The following is a 19,768-nucleotide window of genomic DNA, read 5'->3' as shown; positions in this document are numbered from 1 at the left end:
GTTCACCCCATCACCTAGGCACTGGAGTTTCCTGCACTGGCAGACAAGGCTCCGAATAGCTTTCTTAAAGTCACAGTGTAAAGTGGCAGAGCCAGAGTTCAAACCTAGTGTCTATGGTCCTAGTGTTCACAGTTATTGCGATGATCTATCTGTTATAGCTATGGCTCGGCATCTTTGCCGATTTCTCTGCTCTCCCCACCCTTTCCCCTCCTCTCTACTGAGCTGAAACCAAGATAACAAATACTAGTTTACGGATTTCATGGCCACAATTGTGATAATATTTTAAGCATGACTTAAAGCAACGGCTCTATTGATTTACAGAGCTATTTCAAGCCAAGGCTGCGTGCCGGGCTCCTCATAGGCACAAAGCAGAGGGAAGGTCACCAAAACAACTGCACCAGGCAGGGAGAGCCAAATGTGAAGCCGGGATGAACTGAGGATTGTAAACCTCCAGCTTAGGACCAAGCAAAATCTCTCATAACTTCGGTTCATCTATTCCGTCCCGGAGCTATGGGACAGGGAACTGAGCCTGTCGCTGCCCATGCACTGCTGAGGCCGAGGGTGCTGTCATGATTAGCAAGAGGAGGAGGGAGCAATCAAGACGCACTCGTCATAAAATGCACCTTTTCAATGCAGTCAGCAGAAAGTCCTCTTAGACTCAACATCTATCAGCCCCCCAGCAATCCCTAACCCCAACCTGGCAGCCCTTCCTGCACTCCCTCTCCTGAAGGGAAGCCGGAGTCATTTTTCAGATGGTGAAAGCCCACAGGGAAAGGGGAAATTCTAGAATCCATAGCCTTACAGCAACTCTCTCACAATACGGACAAAACTGAGCAATGAGAGCTTTACATTGTTGTAATCTTTGCTTCTCGACACAATGTAAGATAAAGCGGGATGGAGCTTTCTGGTTGGGGCCTTTTCTGACGCGCAGCCTGATGTGGCTTGCCACTTAGCATTGATTCGTTTCTTCAATAAAAAGTTGCTCGAGTGCATTTTCCTTCCCCTGTAACCTTCCCAGTGTGTCCCCAACGGATAGAATTTCCTCCCTCATCAGCCCTCAGCCAGCCAGTATTTTTCCAGTGCCTACTATGCACTCAGCTCTGTGCCAAGCTCTAGGAATATAACAATGAACTAGGCTGATACGGCGTTCTCTCATATCTTAGAATCTGGTCTAGAATGTAACCAAATACCAACCGGACGTTGCTAAGGGCGAACTAGGGGACTATCATTCCAAGTGCCTGCCACAGCCACACTGTTCTCCTGAGCAATACCACACCTTCTCCCCTGCGACCTCGTGAGTTGACACAGAAAACAGGACAACGTCTTGGCCTCTGACCCAAAGACAACCACAGAAGCCTGGCGGCTACAGCGCTGCATAGGAGAGTCATCCAAGTAGAGCGCTTCTCTAGAAGAGACAGTCAGCACACTGTCATGGCAAGAGATGTAAACAGGCCGAGATGACAAGGGAGGGAAGGCTACGAACTCATGGAGACGAGAACAGGTTGATACAGAAGGGCAATACTGGATGCGGAGTTATAAAGCTGGTGTTTGAGGACTCAGCATCCTAATGAGGATAGGTGTGGGGACGGCAGGGTGCACAACAACAAACTGTTGCCAGCTTGCACCTCGGTTATTGCCTGGATGTCGCTCCAGATGGCTCTGCGTCTGGCCAGATAGTATTTGAGACCGAGTTTGGTCTTCCTTACTTTGCTGAAAATGCATTTTCTCATTCATAGTAACACACACACACACACACACACACACACACACACACACACACCAGTATAAAAAAAACATAAGCCAGTCTGCTTCTTCATGAGTGGCCCTTCCCAAGCCCATGGCCATGATTCCTTTCCTCACAAATCAGCCACAAGCAAAACAAAATTACTGTGTGATCGACACAGATAAGAAAGAAGGAGCACTCTCCCCTTAAGAGACTCAGACTGTGCTGGGCAGCCTGCTGGTGGCAGTGCCCACACCACCGTGCACACGTGTAGCGCAGGGACTGTTTGGGTCCCTGAAAACTGTCCCTGCAGGACATCAGCAAAGAGGCAAGCAGGGCCCCCACCCCAGAAGTTTCCAGCATGTCAAAGGTTGTCATAGAGTGACTTATTTCTCTCTTACGTTTCCCTAAGGGCAGCAATAAAACTTCCACTTACAAGGCAAGGATTCTACCCGAGACTGCAATTATGCTCTCCTTTTACTACCTGAGGATGACTTCCGCTCATGCGAGTTGGGGATGCCACCCATCTTTTTAAAAAGATATGGCTGTTGACTGATTGTCTACATTAAGGTGGAAACTGTGAACAATTAGCATTCCGGACCCTACTTACAGCACAGAGTTAATCAACTGGTTGCAAAAACCACTTTCCTCTAAATGTCCAAGTGTTTGGCTTCCCAGGTCTGTGATCTCTCTGCGCTTGTAAGGGCTGTAAATAGATGCAGCAACACTAACCAAGGTTGGTTCACCAAGAGCAGTCAGTGAAACGCAGCAGCAGCAAGGGTCACAGAACCAAGAGGGGTTCGTCCTTTGCAGTTCTGGGGTCCTGCTCAGGCTCCACAAGCGCTCCATCTCTTAGCTAACTGTTCAGATGTCTTTTGTGTGTCTCATGTTTTTGAGACAGGGTCTCATGGCGTAGCCCTGGCTGGCCTTGAACGCCATAGATCTGCAGACCTTTGCCCTCCAGAGCGCTGGGACCCAAGGCATGTGTTATCTCTTGTTTTGACAAGGTCTTGCTTTGTAGCCTAGGCTCGTTTTGAACTCACTATATAGCACAGGTAAGCCTCAGACTTGCAATCTCATGCCTCTGCCTCCCAAGCATAAGGCTTAGAGGCCCACACCACCTGGCACAGGGGAGATTTTCAATGCACTGGCTGTCTGTACCTTGAAGCTCCCCTAAAGCAAAACCATGTCTTTTTTTCCCCTCCTTTGTAAAAAAAGATTTATTTTTATTTGATGTGTCTGAGTGTTTTGCTTGTATGCCGATTGTCTTAGTTAGGGTTTCAATGCTGTGAAGAGACACCGTGACCACAGAAACTCTTATAAAGGAAAACATTTAAGTGGGGCTGGTTTACAGCTCAGAGGTTCAGTCCATTTATCATGGTGGGACATGGCGTCACGCAGGCAGGCATGGTGCTGGAGAAGGAGTTGAGAGTTCTACACCTTGATCCAAAGGCAACAGGAAGTGACCTGAACTAGGCATAGCTTGAGCATAGAAGACCTCAAAGCCCACCCCCACAGCGACACACTTCCTCCAACAAGGCCCTACCTTCTAATAGTGCCACTCCCTGAGGCTGGGGGAGGGGGGGCATTACATTCAAAGTGCCACCTGATTAACAGACAGTCTACTGGGGACAGGACTCTGTAGTGGGGGGCTGCTTGTTCCTTTCTCAGCCTCACAGACCCGAAATAACCACACAGAAACTGTATTATAACACTGCTTGGCCCATTAGCTCATGCTGCTTGTTGGCTAGCTCTTATATCTTAAGTTAACCCAATTCTATTAGTCTGTGTAACGCAACGTGGTTGTGGCCTATCAGTATGAGGTGTCATCCAGTGTCTGTCTCCACATCAGTCCCGCATCAGTCGATTTCCGTTACTATAATAAAAGGCCTGAGACGGAATAATTTTATAGAAAGTGTGTTTAGCTCACATTTGCCTCCGGAGGTCTGAAGGCGTGGTGCCAGCCTCAGTTTGGTGCTAATGAGGACCCAATAATGGCAAATGTCATGACAACATGAACATACATGCAACATGGAATACATATTAGAGAGCTCGTGGCCAGACAGAAAGCCAGAGGCTGAGGAATGGCCAGAAAAAAAAAAAAACAAAAACCCTGTCATGCCCTCTCAGAAGGTCAGGCACAGAGACCCAGGAGAACCACTCTCCTCCCTTCTGAAGGCAAAACCTAAGTGCCCGTCACAGACGGCCCATTCTTAAAGGTCCTGCAACGTCTCAATAATGACACCCAGCCTAGGTCCCCAGCACATGAACTCAAACCACAGCCAAATCGTCGTGAAAAGAAATCTGGGAAACCTGAAGGATCACACTCCATCTTGGAAGTGTATCCAGATTTATTATGGTGTGAGAAAAAAATTAAAGCATGGAAACAGCATGATCCTTTGTGTAAATCAAAACACCTGTCACCTGTGAGCGGGTCCTTATCTGTCCAGGGTGTGGGGCCCCACACCCCTTTCCCTTCTGGTAAGCCTTTCTTTCCTTAGGGAACCACTTGTGGTTTGGAGTAGATGGACCTCCACTCCCAGCCAGGCTGGGCATGTGACCCCACACTCAGAAAAATCTGTGATGTCCAGTGATCTGTGTCAGGGAATGGTTTGTTCCTTCCCGCCATTGTTAAGCTGGTAACTGCTGGAAGCCAGACAGCTGGAAGGAAAAGCAAGCAAAAACACAAAGAAGCTACCAGAAGAAAGCAAGATCAAGAAGTAGACAGTGTTCTGACCACATATTGCCATCCCAGGAGGCAGGTGTGTGTGTGTGTGTGTGTGTGTGTACACATCCATGTGTGTCAATGACAGCACCTGTATGAAAGCCTTGGTCTTTCCACTTTATTTGGACCAGGGTCTCTGCTGTTTTCCGGCTGTGCATGCCAGACTAGCTGGCCCATGAGCTCCTTGCCTCCACCTCCATCTCAGAGATAAACTGGAATCATGAAAGCCTGCATCATGCACCAAGCTTATGTCCAGGCGTTCTGAACTGAAGCAAAGTGCCCATGTATGAAACAGGGTATTAATACTTACTCAGGAGAGGTGACATGACCAGTGCTCTTTCTAACCTCACAGGACAGCATTAACATACGGAAATCCAATCTGCATCAAAACTGTGTTTTACCAGGAGAGCTCGGTCACTAAGCCACTGTATGCGTACCCCGTTAGGTCCTGCCCTATAGCAAGCCAGATCCCACAAGACAGCTCTCATTCTAGTGCAGGAGCCATGGCACCACCCTCAGGTCAATTCACGGAACCATTGTGGAAAGGGCTTTGGGAAGGCTCGGTCGGGAAGTCAGAACAGCAATTGGTTCAGAATTATAATCTAGCACACTTTTCAATACAAAACCAGCAAATTGCTACACTAATGAAGAACTGCCCTCCTCTGCAAAGATAACTCACTTATGCCATTCTGCAGAAGTAACTGTAGTTCACGAGGGCCACACTCAACACCAAAAGACGAGAAAAAGAGACACAGGAGTTGGCCGCTTTGACCACATCTTTCCTGCTATTCTCTTATCCACGGTTTAAAACACGGTGCCAGAGAACAAGCTGGCCCAGAGTGCTGGCCAGGTGTCACATTCTGCATTGCTGACTTCCCGCAACAGGCTCCCTAGGAAAAGCGTCCACTCCCCTAGTGTCCCTCATCTGGGTGAGCCAGCGTGCTTCTCACACTGAAGGCAAACCTTTCTGATTTCACCTCACTTAGCCAGGAAATCAGTCTAACCCATTCTGTTAGGTTTAGAGGTGGGGATGGTTCACGCGACCACACGGAGGAATGCTCCTGTCTCAGAGTGATGTCTAGAGGATTATGCAAAGGAGACCATCGCAACAAAATTCTGCGGCAAACGGGCTCAAGGCTCTTCATAAGAGCATTTCAGGAACAGTTTTTAATCAAGATTACAGATTTATATCTTGATTTTCTTGTTTGTCACCCTTTTCTACCTTTCTCGTCTTAGTTTAAAAAGGATGTAGCTAGAGAGAAAAGACACCACCGCTGCCGCCACCACACCCTCCCACACCAGGGGTGACCTGGGTTAAGGCAGGACACTGGGGTAAGGCTGGGGATGGGGCTGAATAAGACACACGGAGGTGTGAGAGTCAGATCTCTTTGGATTTTTCCCACTGTCTACAAGGAATAAAACGAAGGTCAAATCTAGATCCCAATCTAAGGGCGGCTATAGAAGTCTAGATTATTTTGTTGTTTGTTTTTGTCCTGAGAGCTAAAGCTTGCTCAAGTGTCAGAGTCATCTGAACTCTCCCTGACTCCATGTGTCTTTAGAAGGCGCTCACCGTAGTCAGGGACCCTAGGAATCCACTGCTTAGAGTAGCAGTTCTCAACCTTCCTAAGGCTGCGATCCTTTAACACAGCTCCTCACATTATGCTGACCCCCCAACCATAAAATTATTTTTGTTGCTATTTCATAACTATAATTTTGCTACTGTTATGAATTATAATGTAAATATATGATATGTGGACCCCCCCCCCCAAAGAGGCCGTGACCCACAGACTGAGTCACTGGGTTAGAGGCTTTTCCAGTACATACCAGAGCTCCCTCAACTTCCTATAGTCTAGTGAGGGTCCAGTGTCTCCACAAAAAATGACAATGTTTTTATAGCAAAATAAAGACTGACCAGCTGCATGACCACACGACAGAAATAAAGACAATTTGAGTACCACCACAAAACTGTAAAACACTTACCAAATATAGCTGGAGGAAACGGGGAAACGGGATAAACTATCATCCGCCTGCCCCAGAAACACGCCCCCTTCATGAGGGGACACCTTCACTTACCCACACACAGGATGTTGAAACAGAATCCTTGAGAGGTGGATTTGTTGACCAGCTGGTCGGGAAGACTGTCGAATCCGACGTGACCCGAGAGTGATAAGTTGCGTAGCTCTTCATTCTGGAAGCGAAGAGGAGACACGTTTGAGAGACCTGATCTACATCACCAGACGTGACTGCCGCGATCCTCGCGACACAGGGAGATGTCCTGGTGTCCATGCCTTCCCTGGCTTCTTCACTACCAACTCCAGGACCTCCCGCTCCTGCAGCCTCCCCAGGGGCTGCGCTCCTTGCATTAAGTGGACGGGTCCAGGAAACAGGAGCTCTACAAGTGGCTAGTTCACACGTGCAATGGCTGACAACACAGACAATTACTAGCTTCCATCATTCAAGAGAAACGCCCCGTTTATCTTCTACACGCGCAAACATTCTTCCAGACGCCCAGGGGGCTCCGAGATGCTCACAGCGGAAGATATAGATAGAGGGCTACAATCAAAGGACGCTGTTGTAACCACCATAACACAAAGTACTTAAACTCTCAACACACAAAACCGTTCCACCTCCTCCATGTACTGTCCAGACATAGTGGTGCTTCTTCACGCGGGCTCTGCGCACACTGAACCTCCTCAGGGTGGACTGGCGGGGGCTGGGGGAAGGCATAAGAGTTAGAGACTCATCTGTCCTGGATGACAGTGTTGACCATTTCCACAACTGTGAGCACATCTCATGGGCATTAGAGACCAACCATGAAGGTTTCTTTCAGCAGAAACAGAACTTGCCGGTGACCAATCAATTACAGGACCTTAGGCTCTTCAAGTCCGGAGGTGACCATGAAAAGCCTTCTGGGAGACAAGACTGCCTGCCGGTGTTCCAGCTATGTCACCAACGGGCTCTGTGTTCAAAATACTCAAAGTGGGTGAAGAAACAAGCTTCACTGTTTGACTTACTGATGTATTTATGTACCCCCCCACCCCCCACCAACGTGTGGCCCGAGGTCTGTCTTGATTGGCTTCCTCGATCACATTCCACATTATTTTTTGAGACAGGGTCTCTCACTGAGTCTTGTGCTCATCAAATAGGCTGGGCCGTCTGGAACCCAGCTGTCCCCGAACCTGGCACTGTAGTTACCAGCACACATCATCACGTATGGATTTTTACATGGAGGCTGGAGTTCTGAACTCAGGTCCTCATGTTTGTTCAACAGGCACTTTATAGAATGAGTTATTTCTCCAGCCTCACAGTTTCTTTCTTTTCTTTTTTAGTAAAAAGGCTTTGCACAATCACTTAGTCAATAATTTTTAAAGATTTTTTATTCTACTTTTATATTGTGGGATTATGAGTGTGGTAATAATATAACCCAAGCAGGCTCCATTCTCAAATTTCTATGGCTACTCCATGGGCATAGAAATGTGACTCCTTAAGGCCAGGACTGATAAACTGTAGTGGTTTTGTGAACACTAGACTGGGTACATAAAATTCTGATTTTTATGAAATAAACTGAAAACTCAACCCCCTGCCTGTATGGTAGCAGCTGCAGGTTTGGTCAATGGGACAGAGAACAGATGCCATTCTATGAATAGTTTCCTTGAAACCTGCCAGCAGTAAACATAAGACCAGAGAGCAAGCTCTTAGCCTCGAGGGGAACAACACGGACCACAGCACAGCAAACAGCTTCGCACACAGGCCCAGGGGGACAATGGTCCCAGAGGATGAGCATGAGCGAGCGTCCATCAGTGCCAGACTTCCAACCCCAGTCCTTGCGCCTGCCCCTTCCTTTCAGATACCTCAAAAGTTCAGATCATAGGTATTTTTAGGGTGTTTACCACATCCGCCCAGTCATGGGGGAGGAGCGTGTAAAGTCAGCCCTAGATTATATTTAGAAATGTTTCCATAGCAGCTGTGTGGTGGCTGCCGGGCACTAGGCTTGGAGAAGCCACCATACCAGCCTTCAGTCCTGCCCAACTGCACACGTGAATGGTCCCAGAGACGGAAAAAGACAAGCAAACACGTGAGCCTATGCTTCCTCAACTGTCAATCACAATTTTAACTTCCAGGGGAAAAGCCAGGCTTGATGCTATGGATTCTGGCTTGCTGGATTTCTAGATAACCAATCCCAGGAAGGCACCGGTTGGTAATTATAGCTTTCATCCCAGAGCCCAGAGCTCGGCATCTCATATTCTCACCGTTACCCAAAACACGAGAAGCCACCCACATACCCACCGAGTATTTTTATCCCCATTGAAAACCACACACGAGTTGCAGGGTCATAAAACATTCTGGTCTTGAAAGCTTTGAAATTTAAAGCATGCTCTTTGTCCTTAGAGTGTCTTGTGAGATATTTAAGATTTTAAATGTACTTTGAAATTTTATAATTTAAACCAAATCCTTCCCAGTGTTAAAGAAGAGTCACTGCCCATCAGTGTGCAGTGAGCAAAAAGGAAACAGGAAGTTCTTCACCAGCTGGGGACGCAAGAGTGACTAAAGGGCCAGCTGAGAAACTCACCTGGTGACTCAGACAACTAAAAGGAAGCTCCACTCCCAGGCTTTCAGGACACCCACCTAAAAATTCACTCTCTAAGACACGCAGTCCCTTCTGCGTCTAGAGACCCAAGTCTCAAAGAACTACATATATTCCCACAGACCAACACTATCACACATCTGGAAATGACTCCCGAATTTCATCCACACAACCCGCTGTTTGCCTGACTTCCGGTTCTGAAGTGGGATTGGAGGGGGAGGAGGTAGTTCTCTTGGGTTTTCCTATCTATACTGTAAATTGATACAACACTGCAAGCCTACCCCTCCCATCCTTAACTGGCCCTTCCCCAGAATTCCCTGTTTCTCTCCCTAAAATCTTAAGACGGGCATCTCGGCCGACGCAAAATAATTCCAATCAGACCAGATTAGACTGAACCAGAAATGCCCACGTTTAATAACTGCCACACTCCCAGGTGGATCAGGACAGCAAGGCAGGGAGAGAAGCCCCTGCAAACCTGTAGACAACGTTCCTTTTTTGCCTGTGTGAGTGGTCCTAACCCTCCCGGGGGAGGGGTCAGCGCTTGGCAGGCTGGGAGTTGGAGTCCGGACCAAGGCAATTCCCAGGCCAAGGGCTGGGGTGCCGCTTCCAATCATCCCAGACTTCTTGGATATAGGGGTGTCAGAGGGCTGGGGTCTCATTTTCAATCAAACACCCACCACTGAGACCTCTAACTCCTCAATTCTCAAGCCTCAATTCTCAAGTCTCACCAGAGATACTTCCTCTCTCACAGCCTCCCCTGGCTTCTGGGCCTTGATTCTATCCTTCTCTAACCCTCTCTTTCTACCTTGATGCCAAAGGGGTCTCAGTACCCCCAGGTTCCCTCCAAACTCCCTGCCATCTGAAGGCTGTGCAGGTCTCCATTCTTCCTTAATCTACACCTCACCAGGAAGTACTTGGCACCTTGATGAGTCACTTTCCGAGCCTGGAACAAACCCAGGTACCTTCCCACTAGAGAATAGTGATTCCCATTTCCTCTGACCTACAAGGGCCTCATAGCTCTAATACAGACACAGCCACACCTTACGGGCTCCACTGAAATGTTACCGCCAAACTTACCTTTATTAGGAAATCTTGGGGAACATTTTGAGTAAACATTGCCATTTCCAATAAGAAGAAACTTCTGATGTTCTATGGCCATTATACCAACTAACATATCATAGTGGCTAATGTTCCAGAAGTGCTCTAAACAGAAACAAACTGATGCTGTTCTCTCTCTCTCTCTCTCTCTCTCTCTCTCTCTCTCTCTCTCTCTCTCTCTCTTTCTCCTTTTTTTGAGACAGGGTTTCTCTGTGTTGCCCTGGCTGTCCTAGAACTTGCTCTATAGACCAGGCTGACCTAGAACTCGGCTCTGCCTCGCGAATCCTGGGAGTAAAGGCATGTGCCACCACTGCCTGCCCTGATGCTGTTTTCTTAACAACTGCATAAAACAGCTGCTAACACCCAAATTCAATTTATAAGTGAAGAAACAGAGGCAGAGAAATCAGTAATTTACCCAAGGCCACACAGCTACTGAAGCTGAAAGACAGGAGTTTGAATCAAGAAGTCAGCACCTAGGGGCAGAGGCCATGCACTTGGCTTTCACCGTGTGGGCTGATCTATGATGCTGCCAGGCAGCCTTGAACACTGCGAAGCCTTCAGCTACTAGAGACATCCAGTATGTTAAGATGACAACAACAAAAATCCTCTAAAACCCTGGTTCTTTGGCAACCGTAAAGGCTGGAAATTGAGAATTGGAATGGGCAACCTATTCTCAGGATACTTTCACTGCCCTGGCAAAGTCAACACACTTTGATTTCTGCAGCCATGGCAAATGAAGCCTGTAATAGAGGGCTTAGTTTTAACCATTTTCGAAACAAAAGTAGCAACAGGAAGCCACTAAGTAAGTGCTTAGAAGACCTTAATTGATTTAATGCCCCCCTTGCTAATCTAGCTAGTGAAGATTTGTTACTAGGTGAATTCCACAGCCCACTCCATCCTTAATGGAGCTGTGACCCAACTTGATCATACAAAACAGCCAGTTTTTAATTTGATCATTTCGTTTTTGTCTTTTTAGAACATGTCTTCTTGGATATAATTATTTGTTCACCTAAAAGTGCTACTAAAAGTGTGTTGTTTTGCTACTCACTGATAAGCACTGTTCCCAGATCTAAGAAGCCTTACAATGTAGACAGGCCATACTAAACACAATACTATTGAGGATAAAAACAGGGGGACACGGGAAAGGAGAAGTAACTTTCAGCTGCAGAAATCTGGGGCACCATAGGAGGTCCCCTGAATACATCACTGAGACAAGCATGTAGCTTGTAAGAACAGTTTTAAGCTAAAGCTACACATGTCCATGAGGTCAACCAATGGCCAGGTGTGATGTCCCACGCCTTTAATCCCAGCACTAGGAAGGCAGAGGCAGGAGGATCTCTGTGAGTTCAAGGCCAGCCTGGAAAAAAAAAAAAAAAAGAGAGCACCTGGCAATGAACGTACACCCTAAGTTTATAATCTGAAGTTTTTAAGAGATGCCCCGCTGACTTCATTCTTGAAACAATATAAAACAGCTTATATAAGAATTATATAAGAATGGGCACCAAGTGGTGGACTTTAATCCCAGCACTTCTCTCAAGTGCAGAGGTAAGTGAATCTCTATTCAAGCCAGCCTGGTCCACAGTGTGAACTCTAGGACAGTTACAAAGAGAAACCCTGTCTCGAAAAACAACAAAGAAACAAAAAAGAATGTGTATTAACACCTAGTTGTGAGCATCTCTCTAAACTGTGTTCCACACCCTGCCCTGTGCATCCTTCCATCTGGATGTCAATTCTGGGCTTTTTGTCACCCTGCTCTGCAGCGTGAACCTGTGGAACAGTTTAGAGAGACGCTCAGAACTAGGTGTTGGCATACATTCTTTTTTGACAGACCTGGGTTTGAATCCCAGCTCTTTTTCCAATTTGCTTTCTGTCTTTGTTCTCTCCCCAATAAAAATGCAGCGCTTGGCAGGGCTGCATTTAATGGTCTTCAGGAAACAAGAGTTTCCTTCTCCAAGTGAGGGAGGAGGAAGAGACAGCTCCAATTCTAAAATCTGAAATGAATTAGCTCCGTGATGGCTGTTAGACATTGCAGGAGAAACTGATCGGCAAGGCTCTTGGACTAAACAATAAGTTAAAATCACCCCAGAAGAGCAGAGTGAACAAAAAGAAGGCAGGAGAGAGGCTAAGGACTCTGGAGCAGAGAGGCAGCTCCGTTACAAAGCTGGAGGAACATGGAGGATGCATTCCTGTTTGCAGAACCAGTGTAAAACGGCATCAACAGCTCCAAGGCTAGAAACCATTCTGCGTCCCCACCCTCTCCCCTGCTTCTATTTTAATCCATCCCAGACTCTGGAAATTAACAAGCATGATGCACCCAGATGGACTCTATTCTCCACATTCCAAGTGGCAGACCCTTATTTTACTTTAAAGCCAAACAATTGAGCAGCAGATGTGGTTAGCAGAGTAGCCTATACCCTCTGATCCTTATCAGTGGGCGGAAGCAAGAGAGTGGTTGCCAAGGTGATGTTTTGTTACAATTAAAACAGAATGAGATTATGAAAGCAAGATAATTTTTACCTTTAAGGTCAAGAAAGGTTTCCTCCTCTTACATATAAATTTTATTTGTGATATAATTTATGTCTTCAGAGAGCACGCTGGAGATTTTTGTGTACAGAAAAATCTTGCCATAGCCCCAGTTTGTGCACAGTAAATCACAGTGATCCAGCTGTAAAGTTACGTGATTTAATTCAGCCAAAGGACCCTCTAAGTAGAGTCTCCGGTCCTATCTCCAATTCTAAGGGTTCCTTTGTCTGGAAATAAGAGATGCCTAAGTTCACAACTGTCACTTGAGGAAAGGCAACACGGAATAAATTCCAGGGAGCACTGTTCTGATTGCCAGATCAAGACAGCTTCTTTACAAAACATGGTGGCTGAAGAGTCTATCAGTCATCCTGGGATACTACAACCAATGGAGACGGTGTGTGTGTGTGAGCGTGTGTGTGCACACATGTGCACATGCATGCATTTCTCCACCCGAACTTCTCATTTTTGCTTGTTTTCCTACAGTTATTATCAATTAGTCAATAGTTGTAAGGTTAAGATCTCAGGCACAGCGGAAGGAGAGGAAAGATGAATAAGGAGGGGGAGGGGGAAGGAAGAGGAAGGAAAAGATGAAGGAGGCAGGAAAGAGGGGGAGAGGAAGGGAAGAAAAGGTTCCACCCCCATCTTCTCAATTGTCCTTTCTACTGTTTCCTGTGTCTGCAGTCTCTCACAGAAGTTTTGAAAAGGTCCCCAGTAGCTCATGTATGAGTTGGTTATCTGTTGTCAGGGACCAGAGTGAATCTTTATTGACATGGTCATTCATCTGGCACTACACACACTGATTAGAAATTTGTGCTAGACACCATGCTAAACACTAAGTGAAAATGCAGAGCGCTCCCACCCTGTGAAATGTGTTGGCCTAGGAGCAGGGTGCTAGGCAAACAGCCACAAAGGTACCGTACGCTTACTGAGTCCCAGCGTGTGCATAAGCCAGCGCGCGCATAAACCGTTGCTAAGTGCCCAGGATCTGCTGGTGAGGAAACAGCACCTGTAACTGTAGAGCCATACCACAGTAGAGGGAAATCCTGTTACTCAAAAAGTTGAAAATAAGGGATGCTTTGCAACTTTGTATCTCACGTAATTACTCAGACTTCAGGTAAATTCGCCAGCCTACCCTCCATATGTAGAAACATGTATAAATACCCAAGTACTTCTGAATACTAAGTAAGCAGTTTACTGCAACAGAGTCAAGTGCTGGCTATATACTTTAGGCTGTCTAGTCAGTGAACACCACTAGTCTCTCTGGGCAGAGGTATGATGGATGAGAGGAGGCAGAAGAGGTCATATGTACAACTTCAAGCAAAGCACAGACGAACCCATACGACAGCATGAGTGGAAAGCACAGGAAAGTAAGTAGGGCATTTTCCTAATAAACATAGACAGTATGTTCCTTTGCTGTCTCTCCTCCCCCATGAGAGGGGAGGGGAGGAGAGGAAACCTCTTCATTTTAAGAAGTTTCTATGCGATGGTTCTGTTACAGGAGGACAGATAGGCCACCCGGCTGAAGAGAAAACGCAGGTTCTCTTGCAAAATGTGACTACGCCACCTCCCAGCACCTGAAGAAATCCTGACCTCACAAACTGCCCAAGAGCTCAGTTTCTCCCAAGTACTCTAACTCGGCATTTCTGTAAACACATGCCCTTATCAACTACAACCCAGAGAGAACCGAGTCGGTCTCAGATTCTCTTTTTAAGAGAGACCGGCGTGTAGATGAGATCTGTGCTCGGTTCCCAAGCCAAAGGGAAAGCAAGGGAATGCGAGTTACTGACCCAAACCACAACTATGAGCCCACACGGAATCCTTTCAATCTGAGGCATTGCTGGGCTGACTTTCAAAACTACAAACGTCTCAAGCTTCTCATTACCACTGAGGGTCACATTCCTGAAGGATGATTTGGATAACACTTGCAAGTCTGCTTGTCATCTATACCATGAAATCCAAAGGCTGGAGCCAAGAAAATTCCCAGGGAAACTGTTCCACACACACAGCAGGATGAGCTAGAGAGAAGGGAGGGAGGGAGCGAGGGAGGACGGGGGAGGGGGCAGGGTGGGAAGAAAACAGTGTAGGTTTCTCTTCCAGCTATGGCTGGAACTGAGAAAAAGGGTGTCCGGGGCCTGCTCCCAGGTCAGAGTCGGGTGGCTGGGGGTAGATGCCAGCCCCGGGGGCATGCTAGGAAACCTGAGTGACAGCCCCAGTTCCGAGTACTCTATCTTTTGGTTGTGAGCCCTGAGCAGCTGAGCCAGCACTTCAATCCCTAAAGGTTACTTCTAAGTAACTTTCCCTTTTAAAAGATTCTTCAGGAAAGGGATGAATTATGTTTCTCCAGATCTTGGGAGTGGGGTGGGGGTGCATCTTGTGGAGAAAAACAGAGTCCACTTTGGCCCCTTTCAGACTTTCCCCTACACTCTGACATGGTCAGTGGGGGGGGGCTTTTTAAGTCCTACCCACCAAGCTGGCTTCCCCATCTGTGGCCAAATGTAATACTTCAAACACTGCTATCGCAACATATCTTTTTTGTTTTATTTTTTTTGACAACCTCTTCCTGCTGTGCTCTCTCACTGGTATCTCTGCGGCCAACCTACCAGCTAGTGTCTACGTCTACACCTGGAAAGCCAGGAATTCGCAGGTGTTGTTGCTTTTTCCTAACCTTCTCCACCTAGACCTCAATCAAGTCTGCCTCCTGTGTGGTCGTTATCATCCCTCAGGTGAAGACTTGGGCACAGCTGGCTTCTTCTACAGCACAGGGCCAGGAAAACAGAGGCAGAGCGCTGGAAGAATCAATGCCCTTCACCACACACAGACTGGGGAAGAGCTCAGATGGTAAAGTCTTCTACAAGGGGCCCGAAAACACCACACTAGGCTCACCCTGTCTTCTTTACACCCAACCTTCAGCTAAACGAATTCCTAAATGGATCTTTCCTGAGAGCGGGCTGTTTTGTCTAGGGCTAGCATTTCGGCTTCATTCCTTCCAAAATTAGATTTTTCAGATACCAGTTAGAAAGGACACTGCAGGAAGGCAGACCTCAGCCAGGAGCACCCAAGGGCACTGCGCCCCAACAGAGCCTTCCAACCCTAGATGGGGAGGGGTCATTAATAAAATAGCCCACAGGCAAATAACCACCCAGTGTGATGACCCAAAAAAATACAAGTGGGGGCAAAACTTCCCTTGCAAACATAATGTTGTTCAAAATGTCTGTTTAAACTCAGAGGTCCGATCTAACTGGAAGCCAAGAATTAACATCAACAAAAAGCCATTTCTTGCATTTCTAGAGATCACAGCCTTCCTGCTGGAGTCTGGGCGACTAACGCCTACAAAAGTGCTGACCGGAGCAAAGTCCCATGTTTGGGAATGACAGGGTCCGTGTGTGCATTCCAGGAATGCTTACGTTTTATAACACTGCTGGAGGAAGAAGGGTGGGAGGGAAGCAGCGTGACAAACCGGCACAAAGTATGTACCCGGGCACAGTGGCACAGGGGCAGATGCTGCGGCTGTCACCTCTGCACCACCTCCCCATCACAGCCACCTGGAACACTGGTGCACCCAACACGGAGCACCCACCATTCAGAGCCCTTGGGGTTTCCAGCGGAACCCCAACTCCACTCACCAGGCCTCTAACCACACAGCCGCCACACAATCCCTCACTGGGATTACGCTGGTCCTTCCTGCCGCCTTACGATAGACTACGCCTTTTAGACATGTTTTCCAAAAGCCGGGGTAAATTCGCCACCAGGAGAACTAGGAAACCGGAGTCAGCTGGAATCTCTCCTCCCCCCCTCAATTTTTATGCACCATTCTATTCCTCATGCTCATAAATCCATTCCCCGGAGTTTCCTGTTTCAACAACACCGTGGCTTAGTTCATATATTCTGTTTGCTGAGTGCATTAATCAGCAAAAAATAAAGCATGGATGGGACACTTCCTCCCCTAAGCCACCATTTCTACCACTGGACACAAATTAGCACTTCCTTTTTCAAAGATACCATTTATTTCTGTCCCTTTCTTAAAAGCGGGGGGGGGGGGGGGGGGGGGATTACGGTAATGAACATGAATTGGCAATCTCTGAGACAAGTGAGGTCAACTCTGAAACGGGCAAAAGTACCAGGGTTGGTCTTCAGCCACAACCTGGCCACTCTTTCCTCCCCAAGTCAGTTATGACCCCATCTTCTCTAACACACTGTAACACCCGAAAATCGAAGAACTGTACCCAAAGTATCTCAAGGTATAATAAATACGCTCTTAGGACATAAACACGCAAGTGAACACCTGACCTTCTACAAATAGCTCCCAATGATTACGGCCCAAATTCACCAACCCTTGTAAGGGAGGCATGATGGCTTAGCCTCAGGTCTGATGGACAACTGCCAGGAAGGAACAGAGATTGTCCACATAAATCTGGGGTGCGTATTCATTTCTATTGCCACATAAATACACTCGCTTCTAGCTCTCTTAGTTTCACAGGTCATGAGTTGGGGACCACAGGGCTGGGGTCTTTGCTCAGGAGACCACAAGGCTGGCACCACAGGCTGACTGAGCTGGGCTGAGCTTTCACCCACAGGCTCCAGGGCAAGGTCTACAAACAAGTGCACTCAGGTGATTGACAGATTCGAGTCCCTGAAGCCAGAAGACTATAAAGATGCCTCTCCTTGTTGGAGGATGAGGTTGGCGCTAAAGGTCACCACAGTTTCCACTTCACTTCACTTCACAGTTCCCCCCCCCCCCACTTCAAAGCCAGCAATGCAGAGTCTCCAGGAGTACCTCTCTCACTTGCGGTCACCTTCATCAGGAAGAGTTCAGTCCCGTACAAAGGACAGCCTGGCCACATCCGGTCTCTCCTGGATAATCTCCACTTTTAAGTAGACTGCTTTAGAACTAAACCTGCTCATCCTGGTGCCAAGTCTCTGGAGACTACCGAGTGTGTGTTTCCTGGGCAACTGGGGTCGTGGACCATCTCAGGGTTCTGTCAATCTGAGAATGCATCAGGATGGGACATAATCAAGAATATTACTTCCTCAATTCCGAAAGGAACACAACCAAGATTCTAGAGAGGGGATGGAAATTAGTAATGGCAGAGCAAACTAGACTGCCCCAGGTCAGTGTGCCGTCCGCCTCTCATTTACACTGTGACAGTCCTACATGGCCAAGGACTGACTGGCTGGAGCCTCTCTGCTTGTGAAAGAATTTAGTACAAAAGAACGTTGCAAAGAGAGAGGTGCTGGCTGTGTGACAGGAATCCTAGGGACTGAATGATTACTCAGAAGATAAATCAGTGCGATAAGAGAGAGAATGACTTCCAAGGGTTTTATGATGCGTTATAGTGCAAAGGTTATAGGGTTAGGTGATGGCCGTTCACATAGCCAAGTAAGTCAGCAGTGATCAGAGGCACAGGAAACAGAAACAGAACGGAGTGGTTGAAGAAATGACCAAAGATTAGAGGAAAGAAAAATGCTGACGTTGACCATGAAGGCACCAAGAAAAGAAGTCCAAAGACACGGGAAGAAGGAACTGGAAAAGGAGAAACACCTGGAGCTGAGGCCCAGAGGCTTCGCGGTATAGTTTGCTAAAGGCTTCTTGGAATAAAGCATCATAAAGACAGATCCAAGCAGTGGACCTTCAAACACAGCAGACCTGCCACTGCATGCTTCAGCACTGTGTGGAAAGATCCAGAAACATCCAGTGAGCAGGCGTGTTGGGAAGAGTCCTGATTTCTCCCACCCAGTGTGCCATGAACCTATCTTCCCATCCTCTAGCAGAACAAGGACTCTCGAGTATAGAACTGTTCTTCTAGCCAAGGCTCTAGCCCACATTACCAGGCTGGGCAGCCATCCAAACAGTTTGCTATTTGATGCAAACTTTCCCCTGGGGGTGGGAGGGAGGCCACAGCTTGCAGAGAACTTGACGGAGCTATAGCATCTACTCATACAGCTATGGCCCTGTCCTTCTAGATGCGCTGCGGGATTTCATTGCTTTCTTGGTCTTCTTTTCAAATAAAGGACCCTCCGAATCCACACTCCCAGTAGCATAAGGGGCAACTTTCTACCTGGCAAGGTTAACAGCACATCTCAGAAGCGTCCGCCTAGCTGGAAAAGCAAGCCGGCTGAAGGGTTTTCTCATATGTCAGTGTGCTCAGGGAGGCAGACCCAAGAAGGCACAGCGTTTTCGAAGTGTGTGCTACTGCCGGGTGGTTTTAAATGTTGGCTTTCTTGTCTGGATCAGCTACTGGAAAACAAGCCTTGTTTTCCCAGGCTGCCTGCTTGGACTGCAAGAATGTTCCCACAGTGCTCTCCACCCTCCATTGTCACCAAACCTCACAGAGGCATTTTTATTACTTTTTCATTATGATCAGGCGGATGATCCAGCAGAACTCTGGGACAACTTCTCTTCGGACAGTAACTCTATAAAAACCCCAGCAGCTCTCAAAACCAATTGCTGAAACACGGCACCACAGGCTCTCACTCCGAGCAGGTTATCACACAGGCACTAAGGAAGGGCTGGGTAGGCAACCCAGATGCTCACTGATGGTGTCCAGTTTCCCTGCAATGCTCAGCTTAATTGATTAAAAAGTGGGGGGAAATCTATGACGGGGACTATTTCTGACTGCCTCTAATAACATGATTACAGGGAAGGATCACACTGAAATCAAAACCCAAAAGATGATACAGCTCAGCAGGAGACCCTTGCCGCCTTAGATTCTGAGGAGAAGAAACCTGTGAGAAAGTTAACTGACCCGGGGTGAACAAAAGACCAGAATTAGCATAAGGCTTAGGCACTGGTCCAAGGAGCTGCCATAAAACACTCCCACTGCCAAGTGGTTTATCAGAATAACTATTATCCAAGCAGAGAAAGTGAAAGGCAGGCCGGGGAGTAATCGACAGTCAACACTGGCAAAACTAAGAACTACCTTGGCCATGTGAATTGGAGAAAAATCCAAGTCTCAAGACCCTGTCTAAACGGACAGGACCAGCCTGCCTATCTTCCTGTAATCATAGCTCCAGCTAAAAAAAACCAAACCCTTTTGCCACAACTGTGCCTAATGTCAGTGGTGACCAGGAGCAGGGTTAGCACAGTGTGGCAGCTGCAACCACAGGTAGGGAAATG

General features: G+C 47.4%; 1 protein-coding gene across 3 annotated transcripts in view; it reads right to left on the bottom strand.

Moving 5' to 3' along the window:
• Positions 1–19,768, bottom strand: part of Septin11 (septin 11) — an 84,432-nt gene that overhangs the window by 29,921 nt on the left and 34,743 nt on the right. For all 3 annotated transcript variants that reach the window (XM_050150328.1, XM_050150327.1, XM_050150325.1), the window contains exon 2: positions 6,522–6,636. In XM_050150328.1, the coding sequence (XP_050006285.1) occupies positions 6,522–6,636 (115 nt within the window). The remainder of the gene's footprint in view (positions 1–6,521; positions 6,637–19,768) is intronic.

This window comes from Alexandromys fortis, unplaced genomic scaffold, assembly GCF_014885135.2.
Source record: "Alexandromys fortis isolate MF-2015 unplaced genomic scaffold, M_Fortis_MF-2015_v1.1 scaffold_0, whole genome shotgun sequence".
Lineage (NCBI taxonomy): Eukaryota > Metazoa > Chordata > Mammalia > Rodentia > Cricetidae > Alexandromys > Alexandromys fortis.
This window is presented reverse-complemented; position numbering and strand designations above follow the sequence as displayed.